The sequence below is a fragment of the Bombus affinis genome, chromosome 1 (genome assembly GCF_024516045.1).
Source record: "Bombus affinis isolate iyBomAffi1 chromosome 1, iyBomAffi1.2, whole genome shotgun sequence".
NCBI classification, from domain to species: Eukaryota; Metazoa; Arthropoda; class Insecta; order Hymenoptera; family Apidae; genus Bombus; species Bombus affinis.
In genome coordinates, this window is record NC_066344.1 from 8,347,586 (window position 1) to 8,375,174 (window position 27,589).

The window sequence follows — 27,589 nt, forward strand, 5'->3', positions numbered from 1 at the left end:
CTACGACGAAAGTGTTTGCTAGCAAAGCTTCTCCTCGATATCGTACATATCGTACATTTCACACATGCCGGCAGCGACGAAATCGACAGCATGCGCGACAAAACCATTGCTTCTAACACCTGATGATTTTGTTTAATTCCCGTGTCCCCTCTATCGCGAAAAATGTCACATCGCACAAGGTTAATTGACGTTTCATAAAAAAGAAGGCGCTGCCGATCATAACGCACCTAGTGAATCGTCATTGCGTCGGTTTATCAATTGTTAAACAATCCATGGTTACAAGGATTCGAATTCAGCGAATGATTGTGATAGATTCATCTTATAATAACAAATAGTCGTATGACAAATCTTAAGATAAAAATAATCGTTTCATTGGCTTAGCTAAACAGTATTGATTTATTATATCACTGGTACAAATATACAAGACAGTGTGTGGTATGTTTGATAACAGGATCAGTTAGGAAATAGTACTCTAGGTTTCATATGAAAATACAGATCAGTCTATGCGAGTTTCGTGAGGTAGACATTGAACATTTTGAGAATCGTCTGATATCTCTGACAAGTATAAGATAAACGTAATTTACGAATCAATTTAAATTTCTATTTCAAGTTTTGCCTGATTGTCGTATCGTGGCTGATAATTGTTTATCGTACATATTTGTACTTCGACTTATCGATTAAGTATCTTGTCTTGCGTCAAATCATAATTACGTACATCGTAGAATTATTGTATCATATAACTTATATATGATAATAATATAATTAGTACGTTATAATATATAATGTCATATTAAACCAACTGAATGCAATAAAATCTGTTGTAAATATCAAACATCGATACAACAGTAATTAATACTTCGTGGTCACGCAAACACATATTTTCTTTATACAAAAGATTACTCTAACTGTTGAATCATTTATATCATTCATTAAATCAGAGCGTGTTTTTGGCGTATTTATACATATAAATAAAATTTAAATATTTTTAATAGCACTCTTAAGTATTGGCCACATGAACTTAAGTAATAAACCGTAAGTAGAAACCAAAAGTGCTTGTCAAGAATCGATACTTTGAGTGCATAAACACACACGACATTGAGTTACAAGATGATTGATTCCCTTTGTTTAGGAGAAAGACTTATTTCAACGCGCAAAATGAAACGAATTATTTAAAATTGTAACTCCTTTTGCACATCGTGCATCATATCGGCCGACTGGTGCAGAAGAGCAGTCTCGCCCTCTGTTAACTTCTGTTGAACAACGCATGAGACACCACCTTCACCCAAGGTGCAAGGCAGAGACAAGAACACGTCCTTCTTGATTCCGTGGTATCCCTGAAAATAATCGAATATGAGGATCATTGCTCACTGAACGATACGTTCAGCAACAAATCAATTTTTTAAACGTCTAGACGTTTCAGCAACTCGTTTTGCAATCAACGATGATACTACAATCGCGCGATAATTATATAAGAAACACGAGTTATCGACTTACGGTAACCATGGTAGATACGGCGTGAACTTGGTTGGAATTTCGCAATATAGCAGACGCGAGATTCGCAACGCTCAAACCAATAGCCCACGATGTGTAACCCTTTAGCTTGATCACCTCGTATGCGCTATCTACAACCTGTTTGTGCAGTTCACCCCAATTTTCAGTGTCTTTGTCCGTACCAACGTTTTCGTTGAGATCGCGCAATCTGACGCCAGCAACGTTCACTCCAGACCATACGGGTACTGAAAACAATAGTGAGACAAATATTACAAACTACCATCAGCCTATAGAAACATATTTCACTCGTCGTTCACGTGAAAATTCGGTAAAATTACGATCTAAGTTTGATAACGCGACACTTTGTTTCCGCGTGTGCCCTTATCACAGATAACAATCGTTAATCAGCTGTGAGCACTAAAAAACCAATCAACCTTTGAATATTGCGCATCAACGTACCACTTGTATCGCCATGCTCTCCGATAATCCAGCCGTGGCAGGATGTAGGTGCGACGTTCAATCTCTGCGACAAAAGGAAGCGGAATCGGGCGGAGTCCAAATTAGTTCCACTTCCAATCACTCGGTTCTTTGGCAAGCCTGAAAGCTTCCACGCCACGTAGGTCAGAATGTCTACCGGGTTCGAGACGATTAAGAGAATCGTTTCCGGGCTATATTTGACCAGCTGCGGAATGATGGCTTTGAAGATATCTGCGTTTCTTTGAACAAGATCCAGCCTCGTCTCGCCTTCCCTTTGACGAGCACCGGCAGTCACAACGCACAAACTAGAATTCGCTGTGGCAGAGTAATCAGTACTGGCGTTGATCTTCGCGTTTTTCAAGAACGCACTACCGTGTTGCAAATCCATCATCTCTCCCTTTAGCTTATCGGCCATTACATCCACGAGCACCAAGTCGCTCGAAACATTCTGCAATACGAAAAAAAATTCAAATTTCGGTTGTAGATTGTTGTTTAGTAATTTATAAATATTCAGATTTCGGAATGTAAAACTTACGTCTGTTAAGATGCTGAAAGCACAAGCCATACCGACTTGGCCGACGCCGACCACGGTAACTTTGTTTTTTCCCGTGGCAACCGGCTCTATCACCGTGTTTAATAATTTATTTTTCAACAATGCCATTCTCCTAAAAAAAATTATTATATTGTCTAATGTGTAATAGGCTAGCTGATTCTTGTCTATTTTTGAATTATCTGCACGAAAAAGGTCAATGAAGGTCAAAAAGGTCATAGCGTGCGCTCATGCTATTACGAAAATTTTAGAAACGTTCTATTGTTACAAAAATGTGCTTCAATCAGCGTATGGTGTCAGGAATAGCTACTCTTTATATTACAACAATTCCTAGCGTTTTATTTTTTCGCTTATGAGTCTCTCAAAGCCGGAAAGGTTACGAAAATTTCAGAATTTCAAAATTTCGTGACCTCTCCATCTTCAAAATAATACGTTTCGTTCATGCAAAGAATAGAGGAAGAAAAAGTAGAATATGTTAATCACAAGAAAAAGAAATACCTACAAAAAGAATATCGTTAATTTTTAATTATATGGCACTTTATATATTTACACTTAGACGAATCAGAAATGAATTTTTACCAGTTTGGCTTTAAGCAGCTAGGTATACAGCGAAATTTTTTTTTTTTTTTGTTCATAGTTGTCTATTCGTTTACTATATCGATTACATGAATGAAACATAGAACGTAGATAATACAAGCAAGCTTGTAAGGTGTCACTAGTAGTACGTCAAGCACGTGTACCAACGTTCAAAGTTATATGTACTATAGAAATGCAGGTTACACAGGAAACTGCAGGCAATTACTCAAATAAATCAAACTGAGAAACTACAAACAACATCGAGAACAGATATCAGTACCCATCACCGATAGAATACACTAGCAAAACGAGCGAACTAATTCTGTTAATTAAGTATCACCAAGTGAATAATTCACGGAATATAGAACTGCGCTATGATCCAGTTTCTTCTATGGGAATGGCGTCCCACATCGCGTAACAGGATTCATCCTTATACGACGCGTCGTTATACACTAACTTTCAAACATCGACAAATCTCGTCGTATAATAACTTGAAACGCGTCGAACATAAAGAATAAAACATATATACACTAACCTCATGGTTGCTTTAAGAAAGAAAAACAGAAAGCAGAGAAAGAAATGAAGCTAACACCAAGCAGGTTATTTGGGCGGTTTACCAAGAGGTCCGTACGTCCAACTTGTCTGACAGCTCAGAGACTTCTGTTTGCTAAGGTGACCTTGTCGCCGCCTTTTATACCTCCCATAGGCTTCAGCCGGCGCGTTGGGAGCTGATGAAACCGGTAATACAACCGAGTATCGCCGAAATGATAAATTCACGTTCGGTTTTTCCGATAAATTTTCACATTGACCCCGTGTCACGTGTCGATCGTTCACGCGTCGCGTGGACGTTATTTCGAATTTATCGGTAACTTTGCTAATGCGGCGTACATAGTACGTAGATCGCGGCATAGATTTTCGGAAGTTGAAGGTAACGTTGCGCACGCGTCGTATGACGCAACGTGCGTTCCTTTTTCCCCGAAGAACAGTGTCTATCGATCCATGTGGTGCTTTCTTCTCGATCCCCACTGCGCGGCTAATAAAAATCAGCTTGCAGGATGTGTGTCGTTTTAAGGGGACTAAAAATACATACGATTGGGGTCCGTGGAATTCTATCTAACTGGATATTTTGTTTGGACTAAGTATTGCGTTAAATTTATTCGAACTGTTTTCATAAAGATTTATATAATTTGAAAAGGAAGTTTTTGTGGATCTAATCGACGCGCTCGATTATTTTTATAGTGCAATTTTAGAGGTAAGGTGATTTTAAAACTCTAACGAACATATGTAAGTATGTTGTATTTATTAATTAGCTTAATTTTGTATGTCTGGATTTATCTGTCAGAAATTTTATTGTACAGTTTCTCCAATTTTCATTATCGCCGCTCTAAAAACTGATAATGCAAAGAGTGATGTCATTCTCGGCAATCATAATTTAAGTTTCATCGCGGTGGAATGTACATGACAATTGAATGAAACGATTACGATTGACCAATCCCGTTGGACAACATTTGTTACAAGAGGGATCCCGCGAGAAACAATAGATTTATTTAAAAACTCGTGTGGAAAAAATTAAACCTAGTCTAATACTTATCTCGAATCAAAGTAGAGCATCCGCCAACTTTTTTTATCAAATAATCTTGTCGATAGTATGCCGCAGATATAATATCGGCGCGTACATTTTGCGCGAGTCTGCTGGTTTGTTGGAGAATACACATATCGTCACGTGTTCCGTTTAGCTGAATCATATTTAGGAATACCGCGATGAATGCAGTTAAGAATGACGCAACGGATCTTCACATATTCGTCACTATAAGTTCTACGTGATCACGAGCACCTTTTCATCTACTCTTCCTTCTCTTGTATTCTCGAGCGTTATTTTCGTTCTTCCTACGTCTCACGTGATTCTACAGTCTATACAAATAGTGCTCGCGCCAGTCACGAAAGGAAAAACGTGAGAGGCGTCACGTTTTACAGTTTCTTCGAATTTGATGCAACATTACATTAAAATTATCTCTATTGATTAACTGCTTCTTTATTCGTTGTCTAACGGATTACAGGAATTCCGCTTCTCAATATCTAATATAATCTTGGTATTTTTATTTTTAAGCATATAATAAGCGTTGAATTTTAGTAATATATTTGTGATCTCTGCGAAATATAGATGTATTTGTACTAAATATCTTGTAATTTTTGTACTAGGTTTCGAAGTGATTAATATTTAAAAATGTACAAAGACGTCCACAATACTCTTACCTACGTTCTCGAAGATTATAAAATATCGCTTTAAAACAAATATCGTTTATGTTTCCTAGTTTATTTACATTAAGCTTAAATCGCAGACCTTCAATTTTTTCCGCGTTTTACCGTAATCTAATCGGAAGGAGACGGGATGAAAGGTTACTACATTTTACAGAGATAATGCGTTTTTGCAATTGCTCTTTACACGCCGGGCATTAACTTTGACCGTCGCTCGGCGTAAAAAAAAAAGATGCTTGTGGATGAAATTGACGTTCCTCGAGTAACGGAGCCGCCATCCATCCCGTAATTATAATCATTTGCATCGTCGTGGCCAGCACGTTTCGTTCTCTCAAACTGGCGAGAAAATTGAAAAGAAATTTAGAAGGGAACCTGAGCGATGACTTGCCTGGCGCGAACACGCAGCGCTTCTAACTTTTTTATGGTTTGAAAGTTAAGTTGATCGAACAATGCGTAACTATCGAACTGCATATGGTTGCATAATCTTCGCATCACATGCCACGCATAATGAACGAGTTGAAGGAGTTAGAGTCAACGTCCGAAATTAATCTATGCACATAACTGTAAAAGCCGTACGCGAAGTAGGGCAACTTGTCGCAAAGTAGTATGTAATTTGTAACTGGCTAAGACTGAGCTATGACTTCTATCGGATGTATTGTTAGATATATGATATTATATTCTATCTAATCATTACAGATATGTTTATAGGAAAGTGCGATATTCGAGTCATTCACTTTACTGACAGTGAAAACTTTGAATTTTTGCGTCTTCTTATTTTCTTGATAGATAAGTAGTATTAGAAGATTGATTTGATAATTAGGAGTTTATGAATTTATTCATGAATTAATATAGCGAAGCGAAGATTACTATTAATTTTTCATTACTTTTACAATAGCTGATAAATTTTTGAATTCTTGTATCGCACAACTGCTATGTCATACACTGCATATGCTGCAGATACATTGACTTTGCATGAATTGCGCAATAAGTACAGTGTTTGAATGTTTCTAGATAGCAGGAATCACGTGACAAGCAGGCAGGTGCATTTATAATATAATTCAAGCACGGTTTATCTCACAAAAAGATAATGTCTTCGTGAACGTATAATCCTATAATATTTCTTCCTGTAATTGTTTTTCTCCCGCGGCTACCGATCATTGCCTTAATATTAATCCGTAATCAAAAGGCTGTGTAGCGGCACATGATTTAGAGGACAAATCAAATCATGTTATTGTTCTGTTCCGGAGCATCAAGTCCGTTAGAATACAAGTAACGTAAACTCCGGGCAGAATAATGTCGCCGCTACAGGCAACCGTCGGGTCAGAACAAATTCAAATTTTTCCGACTCTCCTCCGACCAGTATAAATAAACAGACACGTTCGCGGGCGGGCAGAATGTAATACAATATCGAGCGAATATACACAGAAATCATCAGCACTAACGGGTATCTCCGCAATACTTGTATATTGTGTACGTAGAGCTTTTTAAGGACCAGAAATACATATAACAAGCTGTGACAGCAATAATTGCTTTCGTCATTTCGCACTATCCTTGTCCTGACACACCTCTACAGCTGTTACGTTCGTCATCGATAATTTTCTTTTTTTAAATTCTCTCAGATATTGAAGATAATGAGATTAAGTCGAATTAATATATAGAAATATCTTCTGCATATAACATTTGTTTTACAATAATTTTGACAATAATCAAAGTTCATGACGCTAAATCGCTCAATAAGATTAATTCTAATACGTTACAGTTTATTAGGGTGTTTTCCGACATGATACCAAGATAATCACATTCGGCGACTTTATTGCCAATTAGTAGAGAGTCGCGTACACAGTTTCATTCGTGTCTTTCGTGAAATCGCGTCATGATAAATCGATCGCATAAAGCGCAAAGTCAATCATTCAATTAGCCTCAATTTTGAATGCAACGTATTTTTTACAAGGCGATCGACGAGGTTTAGTATCCGAAAACCGGACTTTGTAAATCTCCCGTGATTCGATATTGCTAATTGCATCGCAATTCGGTATCGATCCGTTGAACCGCCGTGATCTCGACCGACTGATTGCGTATCCCTCGTGTGCTACGACTAACAAATTGTAAAAATAAGTCCTTCCTTGCTTTTCCCTTTTATTTCTTTCTCCCGAACAGTACTATGGTCGCCACTCACACCGGATGTCTTGCAACCGTTAATCTCGTAATCGTTGCAACGAGCAGCGAATGAAAAGAGGGAAGAAAAAGAGGCAGCCGTTTCAATCTTAAAAGGGCAAATACAAATTGCTCCTGCGTATAATCTCGCGCAGTAACTTGGGCGGAGATCTTACAATGTTGTGTTTTTGTCGACGCACCAGATTGCCTCTGAGAATGTACGTGTTTTTATACGTTTTGCCAAAGTTATGGGATACTGAAACAAATCTTCGTTTGGATTACTACTCGAGCGAAAATTTATTCCCTGCTTGTGCCAAATATTTCAGTAAAATACTAAACATATTTGCCCCGAACTTTCCTCTTATGACTGATAATTTTAGAACGTTGAATTTCTTAGGTGTTTCCACATCTTATTCGTTGAAGTGTTCCTTGCTTAAGAGATAAATACTTTAATCCATTAAAAGGTAAAATACTTTGATTTTATCGAAATAAGCAACAACGAATAATCTAAAGATCACATTTTTTTTATAATCTTCACATTGAACAGAATTGAACGTAGCTTTAAGCCTGTCTTTAAGTAGGAAATTTAATTTTATAGATAATAGAATTACTTCAATTGAATAACTTGTTGATTTCTATTTTTGAACGTAATATCGAGCCAAATAAACGACATCAAATATTTCTTCGCTTATAGACCATTTATTTTATCCGTTTTTTACACGGCACACTAAAACGAACGTAATTACACGTAGTCACACGCAATATTTCCTATGAAATTATCCGAAAAGACCGATAGCCTGTTACTTTGATCCGTGTTACGTTTATCCATTAAACACGGGTGGTCGCAGTTGGATGAGCGCAGTGTTAAAAGGTGCATTCACGCGTGCAAAAGAAATAGAGAACTAGGATCTCTGAAAGAGGAAGGGTGTAGATCGTCGGTGAACACAACAAGTGATTCCCCGTAACTATAAATAAATGCCGGAGGAACGGGTTCGCTCGCTCGTAAATCTGAAATCGGGGCATAATCGGCGTGCGATCTGGAATCTAGCACGGATCGAGGCTCCGTGGCTCGCGATCCACCGCGCGTGCATTCTCGATTACGTTTTATCCGCCGGCTTACCGTCGACGGTAAAGCTGGATCTGACTATTCGCGATCGGTAATCCAGGATTCTATCATAAATCAGCTACCTCGTCTAACAGCCGTATACCGGTCTGGCGTAGAGAAATTATTCCGCTGGAATTACAACCCCTAGTCTTATTATCTTGGCTGTGTTGACCTCTTTGAGACAGCAATTTCACGAGTATGCGATCCACGTTAGTTATAAACACCGTTCGTCGATGAGTTTCCAAAGAACCATGATCGAGAAGGAGGAAGCGTACATGAGTGCATGTGTTATCACTTAGCTAGTAGGAGATAAATACTCCCGTGACTTATACGGTCAAGACAATTTCATAACAATTTGGAAATTTAAAATGAAATCATTGCTGCATTTGTTTTGATGGAAAATTATAATAGCGATTAAGCAGTTCGCGAAGGGGAATCGTTATCGTTAGTCGAAGTATTCTGTAATTTCTGTATTGTAAAAACCCAGTTAGCATTGAACTCCGATTCATCATTACAAAAGGTCCTAAGTATATCGTTATCGCCTTGTACTATCTCAAGCACAACCTTCAGACTTTAGCAATAGCTTTTTGCCTATCGTTATAAAGTTCAATAACACGATGAAGAAAGAGTAGCCTGGCTAAGTTGAACGAAGTGCTTTTGTATTTCTTCATCGGTTAAAGGTTAGGATAAAGAAACATTTTTCCATTATATGAATTAATCGGCTATCTTTTGCGGCTGGAATTTGCTCTTTTTCTACGATTTTGATAGACTCGAAGTCGGGATCCGACTCTAGACGGTCACGTATCGTATTAAGGGATGCATTCATCTCGTACATACGATGCATTATTGCAGAAGGTAATTACTTTCGCGAACGTGTATCTATAGGGATTCGATTAGTTGGCTGTTTTTGTCCAATTGCTTACCGAGGGATTATACAATCCCTGAAATCCACGTTGGTTAACTCAGCCGTCGTCAGATTGGTAATCTATGAAATATCCATACCTAATATTAGGTTCTCTTATCTCTCGACATAGCTCTTAACATGTAATTGAAAAGTAATCAAGCTTTTACAATCTCAGATTTGCTTATCTTTCGGCACAGTTCTTAAAATATGATTGAAACGCCATAAAGCTTTAGCGACTTAAACCGGCGACGTATCGACGTATCGTATCGTACTTTTTGCTTAAATTCGAGGCAAGTGCGAACTATTTAACAATTCGATACGATACGAGAAGCCCCTTCTAATAAATCTTAATTAATTTCGCGATAGAGAACCCGACTGCTGTATGCGATTAAAAATATCACGGGTAACCGGTCGCGAATAATTTTCCGCGTGGTCCCGCGTGCTCGTTCGAGTTTATCGCGCAGACAAGTGTAACGAGAAACGAGTTTCGCGTCCGCCACGGCCGAAACACGAGAGCACGACTCGAGACAGGGATCGGTTTCGGACAATCGACCAGTATTGGCGTGATTTTGTGCCATTAATCTTCTCTCGACAATTAACTGGCTGCAGGGCTAACGCAATGGCCGGCTATTAATTACAATCAACGCTATCTTACGCACGCGTTACTGATACGATGTTTAATCTCGCGTCCGGAAACTCTCGCTGGCCGAATTCATATCAAGTTCCCTGTTCTAATCTTACAAAATGAAATCGCTACTAAAAAATTTCGAAATTATGTGAAGATACTGGTGATTGATCATTAGCTGGTTTCATGATCAACTACACTCGATAAAGTGACGCTCTGAAAAAAGCCACTGGAGAAAGGGAACAAAGATCCTGGAACGAAGAAAAGTTTCCATAAGTCACCTAGGGCAGTGGGTTTATCTGGGTTCTCGTTGTACCCGGCAGATGCCGTCGTTATGAAGATTTTTTTGAAAGATTTTTACGACAAGATTTTGAAATATCAATTTCGATTGATATTAAACATATTATTTTATGGCCATTGATATTACTTAATATTTTATGTCAAATTACTGGAATAATCCCGATCTAGGAATTTATTCTTGGAGCAAATAAAGTTTGAATTTAAATTGTTTTATATCTTGATGACACGAATAAGTAATAAATAGTCTTATCGAGATTCGGTCAGATCAAGCTGGCCCTTCGAAAGGACAGGCCGAGATATTAAACGATTACTTAGAATATTTGTCACAGGGCGTGCACAGGGTACATAAATGTCGCAGTTATTATGAATTACGGTTCGATTTCTGTGCGACCCGATGCCATATATTTGATTTAATGAGGTAACAAGTGCACCGAGACCTGTAGCAAGAACCCGAACAGGTGATTAATCGCACCCTGATTTCTACCTGAGAGTTTTGCCTGGACGCATCCTACTTTGTTTAAAGTGACATCTATTTCAGAGTAATAGAGTCCCCGTTCGTTAAACCTTAACTGGGTATTGGAACTTAACCATCTTATATTCTTCTCCATTGACAGTAAATTAATCTTATATGTATTAGCATACGCTATGCTTCTGTATCGTTAGCTAGCCTAGCCTATCCATTAATCCTTTCACGTTTATGAACGAGAAACCTCGCGATGGCTTGGACGAGATATCTTGCGTGTTTTTCACCGAGACGTGACATATCTTATCCACAAATCCGAGCAAAACTTGGCCCGTGAGACATTTGATTGGACGCGAAGGAAGTGGTTATGTTAAGTGCTATATTTTTAGATATTCACGTACGCATATATCTTTATTTATTTTGCATAAATGTCAGGTAATAGACGCGTGACATAATTGATTTTCTTGAACAGTCGAATCAACGCGCCTTATTTACTGCAGAGCCTTCGATACACCAACATACTTGTCTCAAAAGAAACAAAACTCATAGGTATCATGGTTCCCAGAAAATGTATTCAGAATATAAACGAACTAAACATCAGAGGCCTAAGTTCTCAGCAAGAACCAAATTTTCTTTACTATTTCCCGAAGCTATCAACTTTTTGTTCAGCTATCGATTTAGGTCCCTTGTTTTTACGAGGAGATTAGTCACGCGCGTAGAATCCTGCGGGCGGTCGAACTGTCCGGTCGATTGATTCACAGGTTTGGCAATGGACCGGGAACCAGGAAGGATAAGGTAGTAAAAAGTGTGAGAAGAAAGCAGAAGAAGAACGAAGATGGAAATACGCATCGAGAGGGGAAGGGAGCAGAGAAAAATTCCCTCTGCTAATGCACGTCAGGGGTGAAGAGATCGGAGGTGCTCTTGGGTCCGTTGATTAGCGGATATCTTAATTACTGATTGGCCGCACGGACTAATTAAATCGTAACTCAATCAAGGACCGACCTGGCCCCCACGTTCCGTCGTGTACCGCTGCGGTTTTACGACGTCGACCGAATGCTTTAAGATCTGCCGTGCTTGCATACGTGTCGTGGTCGCTGCATAAATGATCCGAACGCATCGGATATTGCACTACAAGAGGGGAGCCAGACAGTGTTCCATCGGCCTCTGGCCACTCTCCGTTCGTTCTTCCTTTTTACTCCTACACGTGTTCCTTTTTCTCCTTGTGACGCGGCGGCCGGGCCACCTCCGCTCATGGTGAACCGAACCCGCTGCTCGAACCGGCGGGGCATTATGTCGGAGCGAAATAAAAAGTACAGTAATTAGTAGTACCTACCGCGGTGTTTCGCTGGTGAACGATGTCCTCGGGATCCTCCTTCTTTTTCGCTCGTATTCCGACACTGAGACGATTATGAATTTTCCTCGCCAAATTACTTCCCAAACGTTGCTGATTGGAAAGTTTATAGAGGAATATATTCGATATTTGTTTCATTTTTATACACTTCGAACAAGAAACTGAATAATAACGATGATCAGCGATGGTAGACGAAAGGTAGGGAAATAGACGACTTGATGTTGACAAGGGGAAACATGGAGGAACAGAATCGTGTTATTAGGTTCGCGATATAAATTACGTGCTCGAGACTCGTCATCGAGATAATACAGAAAAACGGCTTCGCCTGAGAAGAAGCCGGTGCGTCGGAGATGAAGACGTTGCCGTACTCCCCGTCGTTATTGGTGTGGCTTCCAGCCGCAGGAAACCCCTCGTAGCCTCTCTTTTCCTCTCTCTCGTAACGCACATTCGTTAGCATGTATAATGAATCACCGGTGTGTCCCCGTGCTCCTGTTGCGAGAGAACGACGAAGAATTTGCTGGTGGTTGGTCGTCGCGACGACAACGAGCCGTGTTTACATTATAAGCCTCTCCTCGCTATACGGTTCCTTGCTCATTTCGAGAATATGAATCCAGAAAGAGGATGAACGGCCATTAAAAGCAGCAGGCATCGGCATTGCCACGATCGCGTCTCTGTTTCACGCGCTTTTTCCACCAGAGTTGGCCGGCTTGCACGATGAAATTTCGACTCTGTAATCGAGGTAATGAATCACCGTCGATTATTTCGTACGAAACTTATACCGGCGACAACGATGCTTCGCTGAATTCCATGAATAAATTTCTTCTTCTGGAAGTCCGTAGCGTAAGTAGGAACCGTTGTCGGATTCGTTATTGAACACGGGTATCTTTATCCCTCTGGAAATGACTTTATCGAATTGTGAGGTTCGACGGTTGTGTCGAGGAGCGTCGACGCGAGAACTTGTTGACTAATGCCGCTGCTGACAAAGACAAAAGGCCGGTATCGGCGAAAGCGAATTTTATAACAGATTGCCGTATCGTTGACCATCGCGTCTTCGAAACTGGCGTTCTTTGTGTTTGTAATAGCGATCGTTTTATCACGACCGGTCGCCGGTGGCGGGACGGTTAACCGCTTCGTACGTCCGCCAATTAATTATCCCTGGTCTACATTAATCTTGGCAAATTGGCCGAAATCGGCCGAGTGGCGTGCGCGTGCAATTTATAGCGCCTCCCCTATTCATCGGTTGCCGAAGAAAAAGAAAAGAAATTCGGTTTGTAAAACAAACTGGCCGTGTTTCTTAAGCATGAATTCTGCCACCGAAATCTCATCTCGCTGCTGCTTTTTGTGTGATTTAATCAATACAACATTGTTCTTTTACGTCACGAGTGAACATTTAGAATTATGGACTTCCCAACGAATGCACGAGTCGACGAAAGTGATAAAAACGTTTGTACTTGGTGAGATCGTAAAGATTCACTCCAAAGTATGAAGAATTGATTTTTGAGTTTCGTAAATGGCTCTGCACGAGGCCTCCGTAAGTTCTTGCTCCTCCGGCGTGTACGGATGACGAAGAAGCGTTTGTATGCCATTTCTGCCGACTATACAGGGCAGTGACATGTAGACATCTTTCTCCAGACCGTGTCGACAACCCTGGAAAAGATTGATAACTAACTATCACGCGTTAAAACGGAAGAAGAAAGTAGAAGAAGAATTAAATCGTTACCTTTAAGTAGGTAGATACCGTCATGCAAATACAAGTATTTCGCACGATGGCATCTACGACTTCCGCAGCACAAATACCAGTACCCCAACAGCGATATCCTTTCCTTGTGATAAGATCTTTATCGGATTCGATTACTTTTGTATGTAGTTCACCCCACGATTCTGGATCCGATTTAGTACCGATATCTCTGTTGATGTCTTTCAGTTTAATGCCCATAACTGTCACGGCGGACCAGATGGGTACTGTTCGGTATCAACGTTTAACGCACTTTCAGAAATGATTAAACGTAACAGTGATAGAATACGGTACGCTTATTACCAGACGTGGGTCCGTTTTCACAAATTATAGAAGCCTGCACCGAGTTCGCCGAAATTCCAAGCTTCTGCGCGATGAAGTACTGAAACCTACAGCTATCCAAAAATGTCCCCAACCCCATCACACGGTGCGGTGGGAAGCCTGAGAGCTTCATGGCTGCATATGACAGTATGTCCACTAAAACACGACGTAACGTCGTTATACCACCCCATATACATGCATTGATATTAAAAAATGTAAAGTACAACTACGAAGCCTGATAACCTATACCTGGCGCCGTCACGATTAAAAGTATGCTGTTTGGTGCATACTTGCAGACTTTCGGGATAACATCTTTAAAAATATTCAAATTCTGGTCCATCAAAGTGCCTTCGTCATCGTCGCTCGTAGCTCTATCCCCCACGGTGATCACGCAGACCGTCGCATCCCTAGCCATGGAATAATCTGCGATGGTCCCACGGTTGATAAATCATCGCGATTTTCTTTATTAACAATCTCTCGGACACAAAAACGGCTGAAAGATGAAATTTATTTTCACCTTTGGTACCGACGATCTTCGGGTTGCCGAGGAACGCCGCCGCGTGGCTGATGTCTTCCGCCTCTGCTTTCGCCAATTCCTCGTCCGCGTCTATGAACACCACCTCCGAGGCGAGACGCTGCAACGAGCAACAGAACCGGGGATTATAAAGAGTAATTAACAGGAACTAGCCGACGGCCGGGAGTTATTACGCACTCGAAATCGTTACGCAATCAAGACCCCCGGGAATCGCATTAAGAGTACGTGGTCGCGCGCGCGATCGATCGCGCCATTCGAGCGATCCCTTAATGCGAAGGATCGTTAGGGTCTGATCATCTCTTCGTTCGAGCGAGACCGGACTATTCCGTGAGAGGAGAGGACCACTTTGTCGGCGTTCGCTCGATCACGAGTCTTCCCTTTTGCTGATGTTACGTAACACGAATTTGATGGAATTTGAGATTTTTCACGTTTGTCCTGGTAATTATCTTTGGCGTTTAGTAGATTGCATCGCTAGTTTTTGCTCGGAACGTCTTGATCGAGCGATATTCGTCGGTCTGGCTAGGATGAATAGTAAAGAAAGCTCCCGTTAAGCTTCCTCCTCGTATTGTGATAATTCTTCCATTGCACCGATTCTTCGTCCAAAGAAAGAGCTATTAGATGCTTCGAACGTCGAAGGAACGCGGCTGAAATAATTGATCGCACATCAGGAACGTTCCCCGGGGCGATTACGTATTTGTCAAAATCTCGTTTCCTCTTGGTAATTGATGTTCCTCTATCGTCTAACGTCTATAATTTCGTGTAGAAATTTTTTCAGCGACACCTCGGGCATCAATCGCTGCGCGTTTTTAACTTGGTAATTTCTCTTAATCACGGTCTAATTCGTCCGGTTGAATAATAGGGTATCGGTGTGGGACGAGCACATGTTTTCGTAGCAAATAGCCGAACCGTATACCGCGGTGCACGCTTCGTCCGCTTTCGTTTCCGCGCCAGCAGATGGACACATTTTTCTCTGACAGATGGTGCTTTCACACGTTAAGACAAACCCGCGGCTACCAACAGAAACGGCTTCTTAATATATTACGTTACGCCCTTGTGCTTCCAATCTGTTATTGTACACCGCTTAATCACCATACTTCATCAAGCATGACTTCCGCAGCATACATAATATCGCAGCTGATGAAGTTTCCTCACCAGCTCGTCGGTGTTCCTCCCTTATGCCTTCTTTCCTCCTCTTTTTTTCTCCTTTCTCCTTTTCCTCTTCCTATCCCTCGTGTAATACCCACACGTATCGTGCGACGATATTGAGCGGTAATTAACTCACAAAAACCCTCCTCCGCCGTGTGTGTTTTGTAACGAGATTTTTAATGACGCATGACCGTGGACAACAGCGAGAGAGGGAGCGAACGTACGAGGCAAACGAGACGAGGATCGCTACGAACGCATTAACGATTCCGGTGAAACGACCTGCGTCGTGTAATTTGCATTCGATCGAGTAAAACCGATCGCCGATCCTTTCGTACTTCTCGTGCAGTCTCTCATGCGGTTCTAGTTACCTAGGCCAGTCAGCGCTTCACTCTTGGCTACCCTCGTCGATTCCGCTTCAGAGAAGCGCAGCTGATCACAGGTCGCAGGGTACCGAAGGTGTGACACTCGATCCGTCATCAGGTCAGGTTTTATTATGCTTCCGCTGAATTAATTTTATTATGCAATGCTATTTTCTAGCCGATGTAGTCCACTCGTAAACATTGTCATTTAAACTTACGATTATATGCGAATAATCGAACTATGTATATACTTCACTTACTTTCTTTCAATCTCCGAATCGTAACAACTGTAACTCGAAATGAAATATAGCTTCACGAGCAGGAAGCTTTTCACCATCAGTACCGACCCGTGAGATGGTTTGTACGATTTAATGCGACCCGACGGACATGACACGTAACAACGGGTCGGGAAGCGACGAGAACAAGAAGAAGATGAACGTCTTATGCAAGCACTACCGAGCGAGTTGGGCGTAGCGGGCTCGTAAGGTGGACAGTAAGTCGTGGAGATGGTACTGGAACGCTGGTACCTCGCGATCATCTCGTTGATGCGATCTGCCAAGTCAGGACCGACGGAACAACCGCACGATTCACTGTCTCCACTTCTTCTTATTCCTTCTCACTTTGCTTTCCTTGCTTCTCCTTCATCATTTTCTTTGTTATACGATATTACCCTTCGATCCATTCACCTCGTTCATCGTTGCCGTGGTATCAAACATTTCTGGTGACGTTAATGAGTTCGATGGCACTTAAGAATATCTTCGAGTAACGTTTATTACTTGGTTTCATAAGGAAAATTATAATGCAGCGTCCAAAGGAGTGCCCGTCCCGGCAACTATCATTATAGATCTTGATGACAGACTGGAATAGTAGGAAACGGGAACAGCGTGGTCACTATTAGGGACGTTGTAAACGTGTATAACGTTGTTACTCTACGAGCGGTATATAACGACATTCAGACCCGCCCCTGACATTCACCATGCGCGGCCTTCATTGTTTGCCCTCGTAACGATCCACGGAAACCGAAACCTGGAATTAGTCGCCCACGTTCATTATCTCCTACCGGAATATGCTAGCGTTCCGATTACCAGACTGCCACTCCTTTCACGATTCACCCCGTTTTACCCAGGGCTTTCTCTCACCTAACCACGTCCGTGCAGTCATCACACGCAATGATGTATGTTTAGTCCGGGTCAATCGTTCGATTAATCATTGATCCGTCGAGGAGCCAAGGACCGAACAGTAACGCAATATGAATTGCAGAAACGTGATGTAAAGTCGTACAAATTCCATCTCATAATCACATAAAAGTAAAATTCAATAATGTGAATCGACTGAAGGTAAAATTGTAAATGAAAAGGTTGCGTTAACGCAACGCTGGCTCTTAATGGGTTAACCACCTGACTCACCCTCGTTAGTTATACGAGAAGAATATGAAACGTTACACTCTAGGGAACAGTGAAACGATTCGTAATGACAGCGTCATTCGTTCGACCTTGCATCGACAAAGAGGGAGGATTTTTCAATTTCGTTTAAACCACCGCTTCCGTGGACAAGCGGAGGTAAAGGTCTCCACCCGCGCACGCACGAAGAAACGAGGTCCTTGGATCAGCGAACGCGATAAGGATTGGATGTCCTCGTAGACGGGTATGGATTTCAGCTCTCTTCCTCTGGCGACTAGAATAAATCAGCGCCGCGACGATCCTGCGGGGGCGTCCGACGTGTAAATGCTCGCGTTACGATCCGATAACGAGCAAAGGGAAGCACGTTCCTCGTCCTCCCTCATTCTTTCTTCGTTCTCGCTGCTTTTAAGTTCCAATCTCACTGCCTTTTCTTGTCGCCGAATTCCCTCTTCTGGTCTTTCGTGGATCATTTGCATAATATCCCATTTGATCCCGGCACACTAACGAGCCCACATTCAGCCTTCGTCCCTCGCTTGAATGCACGTACACGAGCGCACACGCGTATCCAGGTATTTTTCCGACTCCTTGCCCTTTGTCGACCACTAGAATATATAGATCTAGTAGGTTTGCTACCGCAACGATGATTCTCCTTGGGCAAACACGAATCACGCGCGCTGGTGGACTGGCGAGGGCTTGAATGTTGTTTATAGACGATCATGCTTTTTATCGTCGCAACGTCTTTTCGAGTGTTTGAACAACCGCTTGATTTCTTCTTTTCTTAATCCTTTTCATGTTTTACTCGTTGCTTGCTCACCAATTTCTCTCGAATTGCATTAATTTTTTTTACCATACGTTTAATGTCCGAAGACCATGATTTCCATTTATAAAATTTTCATATTTTTATGAAGCAATAGGAAATTTATTCGCTTAGATTCGTCATAATTTAAATATATGAAGCTGCACGAATAAATTAAGTCAGAGGGAAATTGAGATAGGTTAGAGATACAAAATATTCGACGAACCTTGAAGAGAATCGCGATTCCAACGGCGACACCCGTGTAACCGCTGCCGACGATGACGATTTTAACGCGATGACACTCCACGAAATCTTCCGGCTGCTTGGTGAGCAAAAACGTCGTGGTGTTCCAGACGGTATCGAGTAACTTCTTCTTGGGTACGGCCATCGTCAATGAACCTGATACTCAGGACTCAGGTGTAACATCCCGAGGATTTGATTGAACCGAAACTAGATCAGTAACCTGGAGTATCTCTGTAATACTCTATAAATTTCATCTCCATTAAGTTAAACAACGAAAGTGACAGTCAAACGTTGCATCATTCTTTAAGTCTGAAGTTGTCTATTCACAGAGCGAAACGTTGATTCGCGATAAGATCGAGATCGATTGGAAAGGAACAAAGATTATACAGTCTTTTCAGAAAACTGCTCTTTCGACTCCTCTATAGCTCAAGGTAATGACGAACGTTCGAAATCGATGGACAGCTGTCGAATTGGCACAGATGGGATACGCTGTTATCGAACGTGTATGCGAATTTCAATTTCCGCTTTACCGGTCACGTGAGAAGAGTTTTTCGTCGGACACTTGAGATCCAATTGCTCGTGGCACCGGGCTCCAGCACGAATATTAAATTGCTAATTGAACACTGCGCTCCGCATGAACCACCCTTCCTTCCTCTTTCACCACTTTATTGCCGGAAATATTCGAACGGTCGTTGAGTAAATACCAAAGCTGCCCTCGATCTTCCCTCGAATGAAACAGCGAACAACGTGAAGTTATAATACAACAATGGTAATTTACAATAAATCCCAACTACGTGCGTTAGTATATATATGTGGCTGTTTGAGATACATTCTCCATCTTTCCATCGAGATACGTCGCATCTCGTGGTCAACGCACGGATGATCCATTGACAAACGCCACGAATAGCTCATAATAGGACACGAACTACACCAACGACCGGTTTTTCGCGAGGGGCACGATGGTTTTCTAGAAAGTCAATTTCTGTACTGTCATTTATTATGGCGATCGAGTACCCGTACAGAGAACCGGTCGCCAGGTGCGCGCGTTTGTTATTGATGAAGACGCCTTCTAAAACGCTACATCCTTCGCCTCGATCTCGCACTCCTCGCTGCGTAATTTCCGGTAGCACGCAGTCCACCGTCTCGCGATTACTCTACCACGTCCCTCTACTTCTCTTCGCTCGTTCCTCGCTACTCCATCTCGTGGTTTGTCTCCTGAAGAATCCCGCATTCCCGCAGTATACTTCGAATACTGTCCGCACACGTCTGCACCGCTGACTTCTCTTGTTCGCTTAGCTTCTGTCGCACGGTACAGTACACACCCTCTCGACCGATCACACAGGGCACGGACATGTACACGTCCTTGTCCGTACCGTGAGCGCAACTCTGTGGACAATATTTTCTTTCTTTAAAAAGTATGTAACTCGGTAGTTGGTAATACATCGAATATGTACTGCGAAAGTTTGCTAAGAGAAAAGTTTCATTGAGAAGTAACGATATGCGTAAATACTTTTCATAGCCATTGTAAAATTTGGAATTTGTAGCAAGCGAGGATTTCGACTCACGAGAATGTGCGTTGACGCCGGAAGCACGACTTTGGTGTTCCTAACAATTGCATCGACGATTTCCGCCGTAGAGACAGCAACGCCCCAACAACACGATCCTTTCTTCTCCTCCAGTTGTGTGCCACTGAAACGTGCCCGCGCAAAATAAGTTTAAACGATCTCGTTCCCCTTAACGATCTCGCCCGTAACGATCACTCACACGTTCTTTACGTTGTCCGAGATTTCGTACCACTTCTCAGGGTCGTCTTGTTCCCCTATTCTAGGATTTATATCCCGAAGCTTCATTCCACCCACTTGGATGCTCGACCATATAGGAACTACAAAAGATACACGGTCCAATATACGATAATAGTTCATTATTGAGTATAAAATACCAGCCATGTCTCCTTGCGCCCCGACCACCATACAAGTAACTGAACTTCGCGCTACGTTTAATCTTCTGCTCACGAAGTCTTGAAACCTCGCGCAATCTATCAGCGTACCGATGCCAAGGACGCGATTAGAAGGAAATCCTGATAGTTTCCAGGCGATGTAGGACATCACATCGGTCGGCTGAGTAACGACCAAGATGACGGACTTACATGCGAATCTTGCTACAGCAGGTATGATTTTCTTGAAGACCTTGAAATTGTGTCTTACGTTTGGGCTTTCACCAGGTGCGGTTTCGCGAGTGCAAATTATCACCACTGCGGATTCCTTCACCATACTGAAATCTGTCGGTAAAAATTCGTGATAATTATTGAGGTAATAAGGCACATTCTTGCTATATGCAGACAAATTTCCACGTGCATTTTTTAAATAATTCCTCACTCGTCATCGACGTTTTAGTACACATATTCGCTTATTCTTCGATCACTCGTTATCCGGCGAGATTCTCACTCGCATACTTTCCCCCGATCAAGTATCGTGGAATTCTATCGAAAACAGTGGTTGTACCACGAAGAAGAACTGTCTTAAATTCGGATAACGCGCATTCGTCGAATGCTTATGCGAAACACGTTCTACCCTAACCGAGATAAGAATACCAAAGAAAGGATCGTTAGAAGTCGGGCATCCCTTTCTGGAAATCTCTCGCTGGAAATATCTCGTTCGGTAATAAAGCCATCGGAAGCTGCTGGAATACAAAACGCTGGAAGGGATCGAAGATTCTCCCTTTTGCCTGTAGAGATGCGCCGATAACCGCGTACAGTACACGACATAACGTGGTCAAGACAAATAAGAAGCACCGATTTTAGGTAACACCTTCACGATGCTTGGTTCGACCTTGTATCGCAACCGAGATACACTCGTTGCTACGTAGAGATGACGCTTGAGATAAATTAGTTGGTAAAAAGCCAAGTCTGTTCTACTTGTAGTACCGGTAATTGCTACTCTCGGATGCGGGCGAGATTAAAGGGAAACTATGTGTACGGATGGGAAGTAAAAATTGGCGAGTAGAATATTTCAAGAATACGGTATCACAGCGTCGTGAGCATTCGAATTTACCAACGATTACAGCGTATACTCGCTAGTAAACTGTGCAAAAACGACAACTGAGAGACACCAGATCCACTCGATCGAAACATCCCGTTTAAAATTCAAAGCCGAAGATTTACGACCGCGAAATAATACAAAATGAAATCGGCTGGAAACACATGTAGCTGCAAATCGTGGCTCACGAAGTCGCGTCGTCAGACCGGTAAATTGCCAGCTCGAGACGGTGTTTCCATCGTGGACGACCGCGAGAGAGCCAAGCTTTTGTTCCCGAATTCCGGAGCAAGGTGGTATATTTTTTTTTCACGAGCGAGCCACGTTTACTGCCGGAGGCCGCGCACGGATGACAGAAGGACGCTCTGCGCGAAGAACGGAGAAAGGGGACCGGAGAAACCGAAAAAAGAGAAAAAAAAAATATGTATCGTGGAGTCGATCACGGCCGAGATAAATAAGAGTGGCACGGAATTTACGAGCTGGCTGGTGAAAAGCTCGGGGAAACGCTTGCTGTAGCGTCCCGCGTGTAAGCACGCGGCGATGTAGATGAGCAACGAGATTAAAGGACAGGGCCAGGAGAAGAGAGAAGGATCCGGACCTCGGAACTCTGCTCGCCGTCCCGAAAATTCATTTCCCCCTTTCGGGACGGTGACCGTTCTTTCTGACCCATTGCACGTTGACAGAAGGTCTCTTGACGAACAAGTCGATGCGACGGCAGCGTCTTTTAAAAAGCGGCCGTCCTGAATCGGGCCGAACGATTGCGATCGATCCTCGCCCCAAGCATCGTCAGTTCTCTCGACGCATCGATCCGGCGTTTCTGGAATTCGACCTGTTGCAAGGTGGATTTATCAATGGCACGTCCACTGACACACGGAAGGAATTACCATGCCGAGGGATTAGCTTTGAACTCCTGGTTCTTCGGCAGCAAGTAGATAAGCGGCGATCGAAGTATGCATGTGAAACGTTAGTTATTCGTTTCGTTAATTGTTCCTGTTTTAAATGTGTAAATGTTGGATATCTTCGTCGTCTTCGTGTCTCTGATTTAGTGTTAAAATATACATCGTATATATTTTATGAGTCAATATTTCATTTTTTAAACGATAAAACAACTAAATCGATGGATAGGTCCTACAACTTTCTTTTTACCGATGGCCAAAGGAAGTACACTGTTCAAAACAATTGCAAAAGAAATAGCAAGGAACGAGTACCTCGTTATTCGATATCAATTTCCATGAAAATATTCATCAAAATCAATCAGATTAAGATACATATAATATGTAATACGTGTATGAGACTGTCAATTACCTGATGTGCCAGTTACTAGAGGACACCCCAGGAAAGCTCCAACGTGCTGAATGTCCTCGGCCTCAGCGGAAGCCTTGTTCGAGTCGTGATCGATCAGGCAGACCTCGCTGGCCATTCTCTAAAAATCACGGGGAATCAGACGGTTGATCGAGCATCGCGGTCCGTGCGGCCCGCTCCGCACTGATACTAACTCTCATCAAGATCGCGATAGCGCAGGCAATTCCAATCTTTCCTACGCCGATGATGGACACTTTGACGCGATGCGGATAAACGTCACAGGGACCAAGCTGGGTCGTTATCAACGCGTTCTTCGTGGTGGTCGTGATCGGCAACTCTTCCTGTAACCAGATCTATAGTTGAATAACCCGAGCAACGTAAAAATAGCGTAATAAGAAACGGTGTAAATAATTGTAGATAGCAAGGTGAATTTTAACAAATAATCCTTGTAATTGCAATTTTCTTATATTTCTATTTATAAAGTCGATCAGTGCAGCTTCTCAACGACTGAATTAATAACCGCATTGTATCAAAGACTCTATAAGGAACATATTCAGACATTTACATCTTCGCATTCTTCCCTCTCCGTTTCAGCTTCGCTCTTGGCAACTTCCGCGTCATCCATTTTGCGAGACCTGAAATCGTAAGCGTTTAATTCGCCCGTTTCATTGGCGCGATTCGATGGTCGAATATAAGCTTTGTATTTACCGGTTAGCCAGCTAATTGGGTGCAAGTAGAGCCGTTCCACGAGTCCAGTTGCCAGCTACTCCATCCACGTTATCGTTATTCGCAAGATCGCCGAGGTGGTCGCTGTTCCTTAACGTTCTCGTGGTCAGAAGGATAAAACGGCAGGTAGAGAAAGGTCGTCGTTTGGTTCTTATGCAGATCCGGATCAACCTACGCAATAACGACGTTCGAGCAGAGTCTCCCGCTTTCAGGTATTTCAGACTAATCGTGCTCCCTGTTACGAGAAACTCTTCGTGAAGAAAGAGCGCGGGAAACTCCAGAGAATAACGACGGAAGTTATCCGCGCTCCTCGCTGTAAATTAGCCGCAGGTAGTCGCCCCAGGAGCGCAGGTACATCGCGCCGGATTGTTCATATATTTCTGTCCGATACCCACGCGCATCGATGTAAAATACCTTATTTTCGTGCATCAATCGCGGAACTACGGTCCCCCTGCGTCTTTATTTACCAGCACCGAACAGCGATACGTTTCGAATAGGTGTATATTGGCAGGTTGTAAAACTGCGCCGTCAGCTTTTTATTATCGATCTTTAACCAGCATACATTCCATTTGGAATGCTGACTGGTTTAACGTATGTTTGTGCTTAATGAAAATTACGACTTTGAGGGAATAGTAAGTACTGTAAAATTATGATCAAAGTTAAGCTAATAGAGAAATCTACGTGTTTCTAAATATTAAAACATATTGCTGTGTATACAGTAGGGCTTAGAATTTATATGATTTTGTCAAGAGACAAGCAGTTCATGTAGCTGAAGTTTATATATCCGGAATGCAGTAATTCCCCAACGTATAATTTTCCGTTCATATAATCGGTATTTATGTCCAAATAAATAGATTCAATTAGCGGAAATTCATTTTATCCAGCAGTAATTAAATGACTCGGATAATTATGACATGTTGATCAACTCGGTGTGTACATTTCATTATCAATACGATAAACATCGATACAATACACAATATGAATCGATAAATCAATCGATCTAAAAATCTCCTCCTTAATCCGATATTCTCGCGCTTCCAGCTTAGAACGGACGACACCTGAAGTTCATCAGACACTTCTCGCGTAAGCGTACAGTTTACACGTGCGAACAATTCGCGTGGACTCGATTCGCCGGTGAACAAAGAGTGACCGAACTCTTGGCGCGAGGCTTTCTCATTTACCTTGGACCCCTTCGATAAATTACGCCCCCTGTTTGCTCGGAGCAGCGGCAGCCGAGGCGTTCCCAGTAGTTGGAGCGTCGCGGGACCTTAACACACATTCGAAGATGGATCTTCCTCTCGGCGGAGAAAGAAAGAGGAGGAGAAAAAAGAAATCGAAGAAAAAGAACGGCAAGAGGAAGGAGCTGGTGGCTTTTTTTCGAACGTGGTCCTCGCGAGGGAGCGCCAGGCTACGCTGCTGCTGTTGCTTCTGCTGCCGTAGCTGCTACACTCCGGACACATTCAATTTTAACGTTAATAATCACCGGGAAAAATGACGGGCTTAAATGCGGCCATTCATCAGGGACGATCGATATTGCGAATGCGGCTTAACGACGGAGAGATAACATCGAACGTCCCGGTTCAGAGTTATTGAATCGCGTCAAATAATATACGAGCCAATAATGTATGAATAGTCCTGCAATTATGGGCCCGCGATCGTATCTAAGGGCGTGTTGTAATTTAGTAATCGTTCATTCTTGCCGACGATTCGACGAATATCGAAGCAGCTAGATTTCTGTAAATGTTCTCTTTATTTTTTAAACGCTATCGTCCACCATGTGACAGTGCCGATATCTAATAACTTCGAGTGAGTTTCTTACATAAGAATGTGCTGTAACAGTTTTATCTTTCCACGATCAGCCGTGAATTTAATCCGTTATCACGAATTATTGTAATTGGATAATGCGTACTGTGTGTTTCTTTCGAGGTCAACGATTACACGCGATCGCTCGTGATGCTAGTTAAAAGCGATGTCTATCGATTAAACGATCGGCCAGAAATACTGAAGCGGGGATGTAATTTAAAGTTGGATGTTTATGGTTAAACACGGCAAGCGGGAACGGAACGACCCGCACCTAGATAATTAATTCCCCGCTTTAATTAATCATCCGCACGATCTTATCGCGCTGGGTCAACTAACAAAGATAGCGTAAAAGTCATTCTTTTATCACGTTCGTTGTGCCGTTTAATTTACTATCGCGGATCTATCTGTTCCAATTAACGAAACGACCGACCGTCTATGGCTAATTTCCAGTCTGTCTCGACGATCCAACTACGTGTAGAATCACGATCCGCATTTATCGCGTTCGTCTTTAAAGAAAGACACGGAAAAATAAAAGAAGATGAAACCAAAGAAAAGAATCGTGAGCAACAATAACCGCGCATCGCCGCGGGCGCTTATGATTAATTGGCGTGGAACTAGCGAACGCTTTTTTAATTAACCATCTCCTCGAAACGTGACAGCGGGAGAGCTGGAATCGGCCGCGATAAAAGCGCGATCGGTCGATAACGATGTCTCTTCAGAGCGCGGAGCGAGATTCAGCTGAGCGAACGGTGCAAACGATTCGCCTTCTCGAGATAGTCCTTGAAGGTTGGTCGTAAGCAACCGATCTTCTGGTACTCGGGTCCAGTCAACCGATCCAGACACTGGCTCGCGCATGCCTCTGATGCACAATGCTTGGTAGTACTGCAGCTGATACAAGTATGTTCGCCGTGCAACCGGAATTTTAATTGGCTATTTGTTTGTCCGCTACACTTCGCGGCGCTGCTATTGTCCGGCCTGCCGGAGAAGAACGATCACCGTTTCTTCCCTTCCCTTTTCTCCGTTCCTCTTTCTCTTTCGTTTGGTTTGCTTTTCACCGACACGGTATTAATCCGACTCGAGGAAAGTCTTCTCTTCGGTGAGAGCCCAATCTATCTTTCTTCCTTCGTTCTCTTCGGGTCCCTCCGCGCGATGACTCTTTTTGTTTCGAAGTGCCGCTCGCGTCTAGGCCGCGCCATGGCTAGCGCCTCGAGTGAGGTACGATTTTTCGATGCCTCCCTCCCCCGTTTGAAACGATCCAACCAAGATTAAGACCGGATGAAATTGCAGTTATTACCGGCCGGAGACCGGACGAGGGCCTGCATGTATAATCCCGCATCACAATACGTATCGTTTCGCGGTACCACTTATCGAGTCATTAAGCGTTATGCGGTGTAATTGCGCGCTTTTTACCGAACCGTTGCGTTGGTACCACGACGGACATTAATCATCGATACGATCTTCTTTCGACGCCGCCATTGCGAATGTCTCAATTTACTCGGCACTGACTACGGCGTGAACGCGTCTCGACTTCTCTCCGTTGGTCCACCACGGATTTATCTCCGTCGAATCTAATTTCGCCTGCTGCCGCCTGCGCGGCGAAATACGAATTTAATTCACCCGACCACCCCGTCCAGGTTGGGGTATTCTGCTCGGTAACGCGCCCTAATAAATTAGCAAGCGACAGGTCCGCGATTCGGTTTAATCGCCGGCGCAAGAACCGACACGGACCGCTTGTCCGTCTGGACCGCGTGCACGCGAGCGCGAGAGACCGGCCACTTGCCCGAAGCGGCCAGAAGGAACGCTCTCTGTACTTTTTTGCACGCTCCGCGGAACTTATTCCAATTAAAATCGTACCTCTATTTTAGGTCAGCCTCCGGTTCGGCTTCGAATTAAACGGCCGCACCCGGTCCACCCGGAGAAACCCGCCACCATCTCCCAA

General features: G+C 42.8%; 4 protein-coding genes across 6 annotated transcripts in view; 1 reads left to right on the top strand and 3 right to left on the bottom strand.

The window, feature by feature from the left end:
- LOC126920338 (TSC22 domain family protein 1) overlaps positions 1-27,589 on the top strand; it is a 202,587-nt gene that overhangs the window by 26,835 nt on the left and 148,163 nt on the right. Inside the window, exon 1 of one of the 2 annotated variants that reach the window (XM_050730581.1) lies at positions 4,140-4,346. The exons of the other annotated variant lie outside the window; for it this stretch is intronic. The gene's annotated coding sequence lies outside the window, so the exon portion shown is untranslated. Of the gene's footprint in view, positions 1-4,139; positions 4,347-27,589 lie in introns of those variants that run through there. 2 annotated transcript variants of the gene reach the window in all.
- On the bottom strand, positions 378-3,999 carry LOC126920385 (L-lactate dehydrogenase-like). 2 transcript variants are annotated; one of them, XM_050730714.1, is made up of 5 exons: positions 3,712-3,999; positions 2,504-2,633; positions 1,951-2,416; positions 1,495-1,736; positions 378-1,334 (listed from the first exon to the last, which is right to left on the bottom strand). In XM_050730714.1, exons 2-5 carry the CDS (start codon positions 2,627-2,629, stop codon positions 1,170-1,172), a joined length of 999 nt encoding a protein of 332 aa, XP_050586671.1. In that variant the 5' UTR covers positions 2,630-2,633; positions 3,712-3,999; the 3' UTR covers positions 378-1,169. The 2 variants fall into 2 exon arrangements, with proteins under 2 accessions (XP_050586671.1, XP_050586662.1); XM_050730705.1 differs by having other exon boundaries at positions 3,630-3,999.
- LOC126920380 (L-lactate dehydrogenase A-like 6A) lies at positions 11,672-19,348 on the bottom strand. The gene is made up of 6 exons (XM_050730691.1): positions 18,771-19,348; positions 14,826-14,943; positions 14,558-14,731; positions 14,291-14,464; positions 13,973-14,214; positions 11,672-13,899 (listed from the first exon to the last, which is right to left on the bottom strand). The coding sequence occupies exons 1-6, from the start codon at positions 18,930-18,932 to the stop codon at positions 13,723-13,725; spliced, it is 1,047 nt and encodes a 348-aa protein (XP_050586648.1). The 5' UTR covers positions 18,933-19,348; the 3' UTR covers positions 11,672-13,722.
- Positions 19,343-24,155, bottom strand: LOC126920470 (L-lactate dehydrogenase-like). Its single transcript, XM_050730859.1, has 7 exons — positions 23,830-24,155; positions 23,687-23,756; positions 23,316-23,462; positions 23,125-23,242; positions 20,552-21,065; positions 20,353-20,476; positions 19,343-20,173 (listed from the first exon to the last, which is right to left on the bottom strand). The coding sequence occupies exons 2-7, from the start codon at positions 23,744-23,746 to the stop codon at positions 19,979-19,981; spliced, it is 1,158 nt and encodes a 385-aa protein (XP_050586816.1). The 5' UTR covers positions 23,747-23,756; positions 23,830-24,155; the 3' UTR covers positions 19,343-19,978.

Bases quoted from the DNA above. Each gene is read 5' to 3' on its own strand.
- LOC126920385 (XM_050730705.1), bottom strand. The intron at 2,417-2,503 runs GTAAGTTTTACA...TTCGTATTGCAG, and splicing joins CTTTCAGCATCTTAACAGAC to AATGTTTCGAGCGACTTGGT. The intron at 1,737-1,950 runs GTACGTTGATGC...TATTGTTTTCAG, and splicing joins AGAGCATGGCGATACAAGTG to TACCCGTATGGTCTGGAGTG.
- LOC126920380 (XM_050730691.1), bottom strand. From the start codon at position 18,932: ATGGCCGTACCCAAGAAGAAGTTACTCGATACCGTCTGGAACACCACG. The intron at 14,465-14,557 runs GTATAGGTTATC...GTCGTGTTTTAG, and splicing joins TTTAATCGTGACGGCGCCAG to TGGACATACTGTCATATGCA. The intron at 13,900-13,972 runs GTAACGATTTAA...AATCTTTTCCAG, and splicing joins CGGTATCTACCTACTTAAAG to GGTTGTCGACACGGTCTGGA.
- LOC126920470 (XM_050730859.1), bottom strand. From the start codon at position 23,746: ATGGATGACGCGGAAGTTGCCAAGAGCGAAGCTGAAACGGAGAGGGAA. The intron at 23,243-23,315 runs GTTAGTATCAGT...CGTGATTTTTAG, and splicing joins CTATCGCGATCTTGATGAGA to AGAATGGCCAGCGAGGTCTG. The intron at 20,174-20,352 runs GTGAGTCGAAAT...TATTGTCCACAG, and splicing joins CGGCGTCAACGCACATTCTC to AGTTGCGCTCACGGTACGGA.